This window comes from Bos indicus, chromosome 17 (assembly GCF_029378745.1).
Source record: "Bos indicus isolate NIAB-ARS_2022 breed Sahiwal x Tharparkar chromosome 17, NIAB-ARS_B.indTharparkar_mat_pri_1.0, whole genome shotgun sequence".
Classification (NCBI taxonomy): Eukaryota; Metazoa; Chordata; class Mammalia; order Artiodactyla; family Bovidae; genus Bos; species Bos indicus.
Genome location: NC_091776.1, coordinates 56,912,350 through 56,924,718, shown reverse-complemented (window position 1 = coordinate 56,924,718; position 12,369 = coordinate 56,912,350). Strand labels below are relative to the sequence as shown.

General features: G+C 46.1%; 1 protein-coding gene across 1 annotated transcript in view; it reads left to right on the top strand.

The window, feature by feature from the left end:
* The first annotated feature begins 4,038 nt into the window (after positions 1–4,038).
* The window catches only part of SUDS3 (SDS3 homolog, SIN3A corepressor complex component), a 37,989-nt gene continuing 29,658 nt past the window's right edge, over positions 4,039–12,369 (top strand). Inside the window, exons 1-4 of the mRNA XM_019977741.2 lie at positions 4,039–4,345; positions 6,826–6,895; positions 9,383–9,438; positions 10,821–10,892. Of these exons, the coding sequence (XP_019833300.2) occupies positions 4,204–4,345; positions 6,826–6,895; positions 9,383–9,438; positions 10,821–10,892 (340 nt within the window). The 5' untranslated portion in view covers positions 4,039–4,203. The remainder of the gene's footprint in view (positions 4,346–6,825; positions 6,896–9,382; positions 9,439–10,820; positions 10,893–12,369) is intronic.

Below are 12,369 nucleotides of genomic sequence, written 5' to 3'. Positions count from 1 at the left end.
GGTGGCCAATCGCACCCGACTGCGCCGAGCGCGCTCCGCCCAATCGTCCCAGTCTGCCCGCCCCCTGCCCCCGGCCACGCCCCTAGTCAGGCTCCGATAGGCTCTCTACTGACCTTCCCTGATCGTGGGGCACAGACCCGTGGCCGGATATAGGTACTTGATTGGAGGTGCCTGGGAAGCCGAGCGGTCGATGGCTCCCGAGGATTGGCGGAGTTGAATGTGGGCGGGATAGGGAGGGGCGGGGTTTCCTCAGACGCGGAAGACCTCGCAACTTCAGATACACACTGGCCCGCCTGGGGTGGGGTCTGGCTTGTTTGTGCTGCGTTGGGGGTCAAAGTTCATGGCACTCCTGTCTGAGTTTTCTTGGGAGACTCCCAAAGGCGGAGGCCCCCTGGGGCTCCCTGGGACCACCTTGTTAAGAGTCTTTGGGGTCCCCATTCCCCCTTTATACCTGGCACACCTTTCTAAGTAATTCTGACATAAATTGATAATGGCATTTATTCACTAACGACTTGTAACTGTTTCCTGAATTTAAACTCTCTAATATCTTTGTCTAGGGAGTTGCCCTTCCTTGCATTGCATTCTACAGACGTCAGTTTGATGCTGCTGGGGGGAAAAGAGTCTATATACTACGTGCATACTCTGCACAACTTGGCAGTCAACACTGACGGGGCACATTTTGATAGGTACAAAGACAAAGCTTAAGAAATACTTAGTTTGTGGGTTATGATAATCATTTTGACAAGTAGGAACAGGAACTGTGTGCTAGGGGAACCCTTGCTAGCTTTAGCAAGGCTTCAACATACTCTTTTTCAGGGCAACATGAAATGATTTTAATGATTTTGTGGGAATTAATGGCCAAAGTATAATGAACTTTGACCCAAAAGCAACCCGTGATAACCAGAGAGACCCATCTTGACCCAAGCAGCAAGAGGATACTTGCCAGCGGTGAAAGTGCATCCTATTAACTCAGAGTCATTCTTTATATTTTTGTGAAACTGGCTATGTTGATTAAATCAATTAAATTAAACCTAAAACTCCTACCGGCACCCCAAAACCCTAAAGTTTATGGACTTTGACAATTCAGCCTTTTGTGAAGACATTGTTTCATTTTAGGAACACAGTTTGTTCCTAAGCCTTGTCAGATGTATACAGGACTTTGCTCTTACAAAAGTCTCCATCATTAACTCTTTTTTAACTCCTGCTAACAAAAATTTTCTAAACTATTCAGGTTTTTCCTAGTATTTTTAAAATCATTGTTGTGTGTTGTTAGTCGCTCGTGTCCGACTCTTTGCAACCCCATGGAGGTCCTCTGTAGCCCACCATGGTCCTCAGTCCATGGAATTCTCTGGGCAAGAATACTGGAATGGGTTGCCATTTCTTTCTCCAGGGTATCTTCCTGACCCAGGGATCAAACCTGCATCTCTTGAGTCTCCTGGATTGGCAGGTGGATTCTTTACCACTGTGCCAGTGGGGAAGGATGGCACAGTATGATTTAAAATCATTATTTAAAGTAATGCTCATTCCAATTAAGATCATACTGATCTAAGATCATACTGTAGATAGCACCTGAACCGTGTGACTGAGTGCCTTTTTGGGAAGGGATGCAGAGATTTCAAGGTGGTAAAACTTGGTTTTAAGGGAACTTGATTTTTAGAGGCCTAGGGAAAGACTGTCCAAAATCATATTAGACAACTATACTTGTTGGGTAAGACTAAAGTCATGGGAGAATTTTTTTGACTAGGTCCCCTTTCTTTATAAAGTATTTATTAGTTAAGAGCTCATCCTGAAAATGTGAAAGTGTTAGTTGCTCAGTTGTGTCCCACTCCTTGCAACCCCTGGGACTGTAGCAACCCCCACCCCCTCCCTGCCGGTTCTTCTGTCCAAGGGGTTCTCCAGGCAAGAATACTGGAGTGGATAGCCATTTCCTTCTCCAGGGGCTCTTTCTGACCCAGGGATTGAACCCAGGTCTCCTGCATTGCAGGCAGATTCTTTACCAGCTGAGCCACCAGGGAAGCCCAAGAGCTCATCCTACTAATTGCAATATGGATGGGAAAAAATGGGTTAAGTTCACTATGCAAGTGTTCAGTTCTGTCTAGTTACATAAAAAAGAAATGCATGATCATTAACAGATACTATTTTCAATTAAGTAGACAAAAGTAAGCAACATAGACATGCCAGTGTCTTGAAAGGAAACCAATTAGCAATGATATCAACACTTTAAAAAAAATCATTATATCATTGTATCAGTGAACTCTGATTTCTAAAATGTTGGTGCTTTGTTTGGTGTTATTGCTACTGATGGAAACTAGTTGCTCAATATAGTTGATTACAAATAATTTAGACATGACCCAACAGCATAAAAAAAGAAAATGACTTCATCCTTTGGACAAGAGACAGTTTTGAAGTTTTAGTTTTAAAATAGATGGTGGACCTACAGGAGCCATGCGAATGTCTCTTATTTAGGAGCTTCAGAAGATCTCTGAACTTCTGGGAAGACATTACAGCATTCCATTCTGAAAATTTTTGAGTTTTGTTGGGAGGAAGAATCTGTCAGAAGTAGAGCCAAGATTTTATTTACAACAAAGCATAAAATAAGAAATGTTAAATGGGATGAGAAATAAAATTTTCTTTTTGAAAAGTCTCTGTGGGGACCAATTTAGAGATAAATTTGGTCACAAAGGATTTGATATTGGGTTCCATCCTGGCTTTTACATCTGTGTTCAACTTTACTGCTTGTACATTATTATTTCCTATGGAGACTTGTTTAGTTGCTCAGTTGTATCTGACTGATTTGAGACCCCCTAGACTGTAGCCTGCCAGGCTCCTCTGACCATGTGATTTCCTAGGCAAGAATACTGGAGTGGGCTGCCATATCCTTCGCCAGGAAATCTTCCTGACCCAAGGGTCTAACTCGAGCCTCCTGCATTGGCAGATGGTTTCTTTACTACTGAGCCACCAAGGCAGCCCTATGGAGATTTGGGTGCAACATAAAGAATAGTGTTACTCTGGACAAACCGTTAAACATCTCTGGGCCCTTTTATCCCTTTTCTTACTACACACATCTGGATGAGGGACATCCTCAATTTGTTCATTAAGCAAAGCTTATAATATCATGTCCCCTTCTACTCAGAGTAACCACACAAATGAATTCATACATATATTCAACTTTCTTGTTTTCCAAGTTACCAGCTAGCACTTTCCTTACATGTGTCTAATTAATTTTCTGCAGGCACATGCTCCTCTTGCTCAGTTGAGAGCTGGTTAACAAGTTACTGGATTGGGAAAAACAACCTTTTAAAAAATTTATATTCTGAGAAATATGAGGCAGCTGTACTGCAGAGGACCTGGGGGTGACAGTCTAAACAAAGCAGGCTGGTCGTTACCTTTTTTTTTTTTTAAGGAAACTGACAGCTCTTTTCTTATCTGTAAAATCGAGATAATACCGTACTGAGCAAACCTACACAAGCGAAAAGTCCTCCTACCGACTGGCAAAATACAGTTTTGCTGGCTCCAGCATGGAATATTAGCATCTTCGTTTTCATTTTAGTTCTTCAAAAGCTCTAAGCAGTCAGACGAGAAGCTGGGCTCCTTTTCTTCCGGATGATGACGCAAACTCTAAATGTCTAGGTTTCCCGACCTATAAACGGGATGGTTCATGCCATTCACCTGTTTTAAGTTAGAGACCCACCTCCATCTACGTAGTAGAGCCCTGGGAACCCTTTGGCTCCCAAGTCCCTAAAAAAGCATCTCTGGTTTTGGCTCCAGGCGCCGCCTGGTGGCTGTTTCCGTAAGTGGCTCTGCGCTATAGGGTCCTAGCCGCGGTCGGGCCTGCCCAAGAATTTGCCTAACTTGAGAGCCTGTCTGTGCCCCTCCCCTCTACCCGTCGAGGGTTTTAAAGACGGCGATGAAGGAGATGGCGTTAAGGCGAAGAGGGAGACCGGCGGCCTCGTCACTCCCTCTAGGATGGCGGAGTCAGGCGGTCGTCAGGCAGCTCGCGACCCGGAAGTTGCGGCAGGCGCGAGGCCCCCGTTGCCGAGAGCGGGCGCGCGGGGCGGAGCCTGGCGAAGACGGGGACGGGGTCGCCGGCGCTCCGGCTCTTGGAGTCGGCGGCTCCCTCAGGCGCTGCGACGCGGACGTAGAGCCTGGAGGGCGGGTGGCTGTGGTTCCCGGGGGGCACGCTCAGCTTCGGGCGGAGGCGACATGAGTGCTGCGGCGCTTTTGGCGCCTGCTCCGGCCCCGGCTGGAGCGCCGCCGGCCCCGGAGTACTACCCAGAGGAGGACGAAGAACTGGAGAGCGCCGAGGATGACGAGCGCAGCTGCCGTGGCCGCGAGTCGGACGAAGGTCCGTCTTCCCGCCGGCTGTGCAGCCCCAGGCGGGGGTGGGACGGCTGCGGGAAGGGGTGGGGCTGTCTGGGTGCGGGGCGGGGCAACTTCTGGGCCTTGGGGGTCGGCTGGAGGGGCCGCCCGGAGGAGAGCGGCTCCCGGAGGTTCCCCCGACCTGTGTTCGGGAAGGGGGAACCTCTGAGGACTTGGTTGCAGACAGTTAACGCGGAGAAGGGTCTTAAGGAGCTGTTGTCAGAGCATGTAGGTCCCTTTAAGGTTCTGCTCGTCTCCTCCCAGCTGTCTCCGTTTGAACTTCAGCTTTTCACGGGTTGGAGTGAAAGCCGCCATTCATTGGGTCTACTGAGCACTCCTCGCTTTTTAGTTCCTGAGAGGATCTAAGCAAAAGCCCAGTTTAGCTTCCTAGTTACCAAAGTGTCCCCCCGCGTCGTCCCCCCCCCCACCCCCCCCATCCCCGGGAAATGCTTAAGTCAGCCCCGCTCACAGGTTGGTTAAAAGAAGGAGTCCTGAGATCGGCCACATCGAATTAGATCTAAATTTGGCTTAGTGAACCCAGCTTAATGATATCAGGCAATTTACTTAAGCTTCTGAGTCTCAGTTTCTTTAACAGCAGTGGGGCTTGCAGTAGTACCTGCTTCCTAGCGTAGGTGCCAGGATTAAATGAGCTTCAGGCCTAAAGCAGATCTTCCCTAGTGGCTCAGTTGTAAAGAATACGCCTGCCAATACAGGAGGAGACACGGGTTCGATCCCTGGGTGGGGATGATCCCCTGGAGAAGGAAATGGCAACCTGCTCCATTTTGCTTGCCTGGGAAATCCCATGGACAGAGGAGCCTGGTGGACTACAGTCCATGGGGTCGCAAAAAGAGCCAGCGAGGATTTAGCAACTGAGCACATACACTGGCTTAAAGCATGTGAACTGGTCCTTGATAAAAAATACTCAGTGTTTACCATTGGGAAAACACGCTCAGGGAACAGGAGGTAGGGATTTGCTTAATGATACTCAGGTGTTATTTTTTCAGTTCCACAGTCTATATTATCATTACTGAAGTTTGGCAAGTGTGAGGAACACTTTTTGAGGAACTGAGGAAGGAGCTGGCCGCAGGAGGAGAAAGGTGAAGTTTTCAAAGGACAAGAGAGAAGAAAGAGAGAAAGAGAAACATTTGGGTGGACTGGTCTGGCTCAAAATAGCGCGGTGGAGCAAAAGCTAGAGCAGCTGTCTGGAATCAGGAGTATGTTTTATTAATCATCTCACTGTGAGTGGCAGACAGGTGACCACTCAGGGTAGGCTCCTTCACTGAAGGAGGGAGGAAAGGGGGGATGGAGGATTGGATCTGCTGCTGCTGCTAAGTCGCTTCAGTAGTGTCCGACTCTGTGCGACCCCATAGACGGCAGCCCACCAGGCTCCCCCGTCCCTGGGATTCTCCAGGCAAGAACACAGGAGTGGGTTGCCGTTTCCTTCTCCAGTGCATGAAAGTGAAAAGTGAAAGTAAAGTCGCTCAGTCGTGTCTGCAGCAGGCTTTAAAAAGGCAGCTGTGTGTGCAGATACAAAGTTGAAGGAACTTGCTACAATTCTGGTTGAACTACCTTTGAAGGCAAGGCTTAACCAGAGAATTTGAAGGTGAATCCCTTGTATTGCTTCTAATGCCCACAAGGGGGAGCAGTGAAGCAAAAGTTGATTTTCGTTTCCCCCTCAAATAGGACTGTTGAAATTAGGTAGACACTCCAGCCGTTTGCTTACTCTAAAAACAGTGTTTAAAGTATTCTGAAACAGTTTCTGTTTAATCTTCTTGTCCCCTTCCTTCTCCCTTTGAAAATATTTCTGTAGTTAGAGTTCCTTTAGTTGGTTTGGATTCTCCTTTTGTATATGTGCTTGCTCAGTTCTGTCTGATTCTTTACAGCCCCATGGACTGTAGTCCACCAGGCTCCTCTGTCCATGGGATTTCCCAGGTAACAATACTGGAGTGGATTCTCCAGGGGATCTTCCTGACCCAGGGATCGAACCTCCGTCTCTTGAGTCTCCTGCATTGGCAGGCAGATTCTTTACCACTGCGCCCCCTGGAATATATAATGTAAAATCTCGTAGGGATTCAAATTGGGCATATACCCAAAGAGGATGCGTGTATTAGGTTGTTTGGAGTAGGAGCAAAGCTTGCTGCTTGTAGTTTTCCAGTCTTACACCCACATCTCCTTTTCCTGAACTGCCAGTGTTTTGTTTCTGCCAAAGTTACAGCCTTGACTGTGACCAATTGTGTCTGATGCACCCTGTTCTCTGGCTGCAGTTCAGATAAAGGCAGGCTCTTTTTATAAATCTGTCTGTATACAAGTTGGAAATGGCGCTTTCTTGTTTCTTTGATGGCTTCACGCAGGTCTGCATTGAGTAGAAATTCATTTTTCAGAAGTCTGTCAAGTGTCACTGTATCAAGTGATACAAACTCTGTGAATTATGATTTTAACAAACCCTTATTCCCTAATTTTGCTCAGACACTGAGGATGCTAGTGAAACTGACCTGGCAAAGCATGACGAAGAAGACTTTGTAGAAATGAAGGAACAGTGAGTATGATTATTTTACGTTTCTTCTTTGGAATACAGAATTGACAAGGGCATCTTTAATGGTGGCCTGGCCTGGTGTGTATGGTTTTCACATAGTGCTTCCAAAGACCATGCATGTGGGTGCAATTTCCCCCCTTTAAATTTGTCACATTTAACCAGTCTTCCTGTGATAAGAATCTTTTGAGGGTTAGGCTAGAAAGAACCTGGAGTAAACTTTCCCAGAGGAAGAAGACCATGGAGGAGGGAGGGGGGGACCCATTGGTCCCTCCCCCCAACCCCTTTTCTAAGTGAAAGCGTTGCTTGGAGAGGGGAAATGATGTTTCGCAGCCCCTTGGTTCTCAGGTGGGTGTGACTGCACTGAGCACTGACCAAGGCAGGGCTGCGTGTAGATGCCAGGAGAGCTCAGACCAGGCTTGGAGAGCAAGGCCAGGCCCCTGACTCCTGCTCCAGTTCACTCTGCGCCCACACCTAAGCCTCAGTGGAACCACACCTCAGAGCAACTGAAAGCACTCCCTCTTATCCAACACTCAAGAGAGCATAACACAGATCTGATAAATATTTGTGGAATGTATTTTGAGAATCTAGCCTTGGCTTTTCAAATTCTTTGAAGTGAAGTGAAAGTTTCTCAGTCGTGTCTTTTTGACTCTTGGTGACCCTGTAGACTAAACAGTCTGTGGAATTCTCCAGGCCAGAATGCTGGAGTGGGTAGCTTTTCCCTTCTTCTCCAGGGGAATCTTCCCAACCCACAGATCGAACCCAGGTCTCCTGCATTGCAGGCAGATTCTTCAGCAGCTGAGCCACCAGGGAAGCCCAAGAATACTGGAGTGTATAGGCTATCCCTTCTCCAGGGGATCTTCCCGACCCAGGAATCGAAACGAAATCTCCTAAACTGCAGGCAGATTCTTTACTAACTGAGCTATCAGGGAAGCCCTCAAATTCTTTACCTTTAAACTAGACGATCCACATTCTTTTCCTTATGGAATGTTTTCATATGCAAATGTTTTGTGACCATCCTCTGCTTTCTGTTAACCTTTTCAAGCTTTGGAATATAAAGGGGAAACTCAGCTAAATCTGTACAGGGCCGAATGGAGGACTGCTTTAATAATCGATGTGATTTTTCTCACAACTTTAGCCGTGAAACTGTGCTGCTGGTTTTTTTTTTTTTTTTCTTTCACTTGCCCTCTCTCCAGACTTCTTACTGATTTACCTGGACCCATTTGAGATGTATTTTTCCATACCTGTTTTCTTCCCTAATCTGAATTTTCTTATTGTTTACCTCTTAAATCTATTAATATTCTCTTTTAAAGACACACTAAGGATTCAAAGGCATCATCTGTCACACTCTGTGGTGGACAATTTAAAACACTGAGTTCCAAATACTGGCTTTTTGTGTGCAGTTTACCTATCTCTTTTCTCTTCTATACTTGGCATGTTTAAGTGAACATACCCCCTAATATTTGATGATGGTGAAAGTAATTTTAATTAAATTTAAAGCGCTGAAAGTACATCAGAGTTCTCCCTAAAAGAATCTGGGCTTCCGTGTAATTCTCAGATTCTTATTCTTCCTCAGCCTATAGACAGATGGATTGTATTTGCATCTCTTACTTGAGCAATCATCCTAAGGCTATCCTTCCTGTTACCTGTTGGACGGTGTTCTTTTGGGTTGCAAGTCTTTTTCGTCCTCGTGAAATTGAGTGTGTTTTTCAGGTAGAAGCAAAAATATGGCTGAAATGTAATTTATGTGTGGCATTCACAGTTTGAACAGATTGACCAGGGTGCACAGTTGCCTATGATCCATTCAGTGCGAGGGGGCAAAGGTAACATGCCGAGTTCTTTTGCTTCATGTGTGCTGTGTTCTTACCCTTCTGGGGCTGCAAGTAAATCCTGCATTTTTACTTTTGTCACTGAATTGCTGTTATTTCTCAGATCACAAAAAGAGTAGTGTTTTTAAAAACGACATGAGGATTTATTAACTTAGTGCTTACACAGCTGTGCTATCTATACAGAAAAATGTGGTTGGAGGCATAATCTTACTCCTTTCAGTTTATAATCTAATTTCAGAGTTGATATAAGAGCCGTGTTTAATGCTTTTTATGTTTTTGTGTGTATGTTACCCTTCTCAATCTTGAAGAAAATGGCGTTACACTTTTAATTTTTCTTTATATTCTTGCCTAACACATTATTATTGCCATTTATTTATTAAAATTTGTGTGTCTTCATATTTGTGGATTTTAGGTTGATTCTCTAAAGAGAACACAGGAGTACCTGCCTTTCAAGAACACAGAAGCCTTATCTCTTTCTGATCCCTTTAGCTATGGGCATATTTTAAAGCACCAGGCTTTCATTTTCTCTCTCACTAAAGGACATTAATGACATTCCCATAAAAACCCAGGCAGTTTCTGTGTGCAGATTATTGTGGACTTGGGTATTGGTTGTTTTTATCTCTGAGTGTGGCTTTTTTTTTTTTTTTTTTTTTCTTTTAAACAGGATGTATCAGGATAAACTGGCTTCTCTCAAGAGACAGTTGCAACAACTGCAGGAAGGTTGGTGTGGGATTTCATCCTTTTCTAAACATCCTTCCTAATATTACACACCTTTGAAATCTGTGTATTTCACTTCTCAGCGGGCATGATTTAAAATTTGGTTTGATTGATCTTAGCTGTCATTAAAGTGGCCGTTTTCAGACTCTTGAAATCTCACTGAAAGCCTTCTGCAGAGCAAGAACTGAATACCACCATGCCAAAAGCTGGTTGATTTTAGGAGAGATGCTTTTACCAAGAATAAATATAATTGTGCTGTTCTTTCTAAACTAGATGCTAATGAGTTGTGGGTCATCCCCTGTTTGCTCTCTTTGTTTCGTTAATGACGGGTGGGCTGTGCCTTCTTGAAGGCTTTTTGCTGCTAGGGGCAGTTCAGCACCTGGTGAAGAGCACAGGCTCTCAAGTCCTGTCATGAGTTTGAATCCCACCTTCGCTACTTTCTAGAAATTTGACCTTGGGCACATCACTGTCTCCTCCTTAATTTATCTTCTGTTCTGTGAAATGAAGAAAATGGAGGCAAGTGAGATTGTGTGAGGAGCAACCAGCACGTCTGGGTACCCTGTGACAGCTCAGGGCCGGTGGTTGCAAACCTTGATTTCCCCTGCAGAGTGAAACATACTCCTGTGACTTGCAATCGTGTATCTCTGTTTTAGTTTTCCTTCCAGTGGGAAAGGAGGTGTTGCCAAAGAAAGAAATATGGCCCCCTCTAGCAGGTCTGTAAGGTGTGCTTGGCAGGGTTGAGTGAGGAATTGTGAAAAAGGTGCCATTAATGTATCCCACCGAAGCAGTCGTCAGAAAGCAACTTCCCACATGAATTGGGACCCTCATCATTAGCTGCTTCAGGGAAGAGCCACTTGATCAAGCTCTGCTGGAGTGTCACTAGCCATGTGTGGCTGCCTACATTTGACTAGATCAAATTAATAATTCGGCTCTTTGCTGCTACTAGCCCCATGTTCAACTGCCGTATGTGACTAGTGGCCCCATGTTCAACTGCCCCATGTGACTAGTGGTCCCATATGGCCTGTTTGCGCCGATGCACAGCAAGTTCTACTGGATGACCTTGACCTAGACCTTACTGTGGGGGAAGGAGCTTCTTCAGCAGAGGGAGGCCCATGGGCCAAAGCTGCAACATCGAATGATGAGGGTCCCTGGTGGGTGGCTGCTCCTTTCTTCGACTCCTCACTTGCTTGAGAGTCTTAAAACCACGGCTGCTGTGCGCCTTGGCTGGGAACCGAGATGGTTCTGTTCGTGGGTGCCTATTCACAGTGTGTGTTTTCCTCTAATGTTATTTAAAACATTTACTGCTGGTGCTAGAAAATAATTTTAGGAACCAGTGTGTAGAGCAGTTTTATCTTCACAGTAACTATTTTATGAATCTCCATCAGGTACATTACAAGAATATCAGAAGAGGATGAAGAAATTAGATCAGCAGTACAAAGAGAGGATACGAAATGCAGGTGAGGCTCTCTTAACTGGAAGTAAACCCAGTTAATCCACATTTTCAGCAATTTGGACGTACTGTGGCCAGAAGAGCCATTCTCCAAAATGTGTTTGAGATATCCCATTGTGGGGCGAGTTTTGGGAAACTCCAAAGCTGCACTTACGTAGAACCGTTCTTCTTTGCCAGTGAGTGGCCTGTGGTCAGGGTTGTTTTCGGAGGTGCCTTGAGGTCAGGCTCCCTCCGTGATGCCCCCAGAGTAGTCGTGCACAGTTTTTCATACATCTGTGTAGTTGGCTCAGCAGATGACACAGGAGCTGACGTGGAAAAGGGTTGTTGGCCACTTCACTCCATTTTTAAGTTTGCTTCTTCTGGTCTTTTCTTCCAAGAAGATAGGGTGCCCTCATGTCATTCCCCTCAAGTATGGTATCAGAAGCATTTAGAGGGAGAGATTGTGTGCCTTTGTTTTGGTCTGTTGTGCATAGGAACTGTATTCCTTCAACACACGTGTTGAGCCTATGCTGCATCCCTGCTCTTTGAGGACATACAGCCGTGAAATGCCTTGTCCTTGACTTTAGGAAACTCACCGTTTCTTTGGTAGAAGATCTTCAAAAACATATCCAGGTTAAGGAACATTGTGACTCAGAGTCACACGAAAAGTAAGATGTGATCAATGTTGAAATAGTGTGTAAACACAGATCCCTGTGCTTATTGGAAATCTTCTATAAGTTGTGAATCTTGAAGCTCCTTGGCCAGCATTTTCTGGGCCAGGACAGTGCTTGTTCCTGCAGAGGTGAAACTCGCGCCTGGTTCCAAAAGGAGGTCTGGACCCCGCTGCTCGAGTTGCTGTTCTCTTGCTGTCTGAGCCATTGACTTTCCAGCTTTCTATGGATGGAGGCCTTCTTTCCTTCAGTGAGCAGGTGTCCATGTCCACCAAGGCACAGCACAGGAGCTGCGGGGCGTGGGGGATGCAGGAAGAGTGGGGGACAGAGCCTCCGTGGTGACCCGGCTCCACTCCCACTCCACTGGCACCCCTCGTTCTGAATTCCTGAGGCGTCTTCTCAGGTGACCCAGCTCCACTCCCACTCCACTGGCACCCCCTCATTCTAAATTCCTGAGGCATGGGGGATGCAGGAAGAGTGGGGGACAGAGCCTTCGTGGTGACCCGGCTCCGCTCCCACTCCACTGGCACCCCCTCGTTCTAAATTCCTGAGGTGTCTCCTCAGGGCATTTTTCCTGGAGTCCCCTTTTAGCAGGGAAAGGAGGTGGCATGTCAGAGGCCGAGGTCCCAGGTTGATGGCTTCCTCCCAGCACTTAAGGGCCTAAACCTCTAAGTGGCTGTTTACCCTTGGAGCCTCCGTTTCCCCATCTGGAGAGAGGAATACTAACGTCTCATGGAATTGGTTTGAGATGCAAGGAGGGAAAGAAAATTGATGTGAGTCTCTTCTCTTAAGTGAGGACTCGAGGCTGAGTGTTGATTTGTTTCTCTCTTTTTT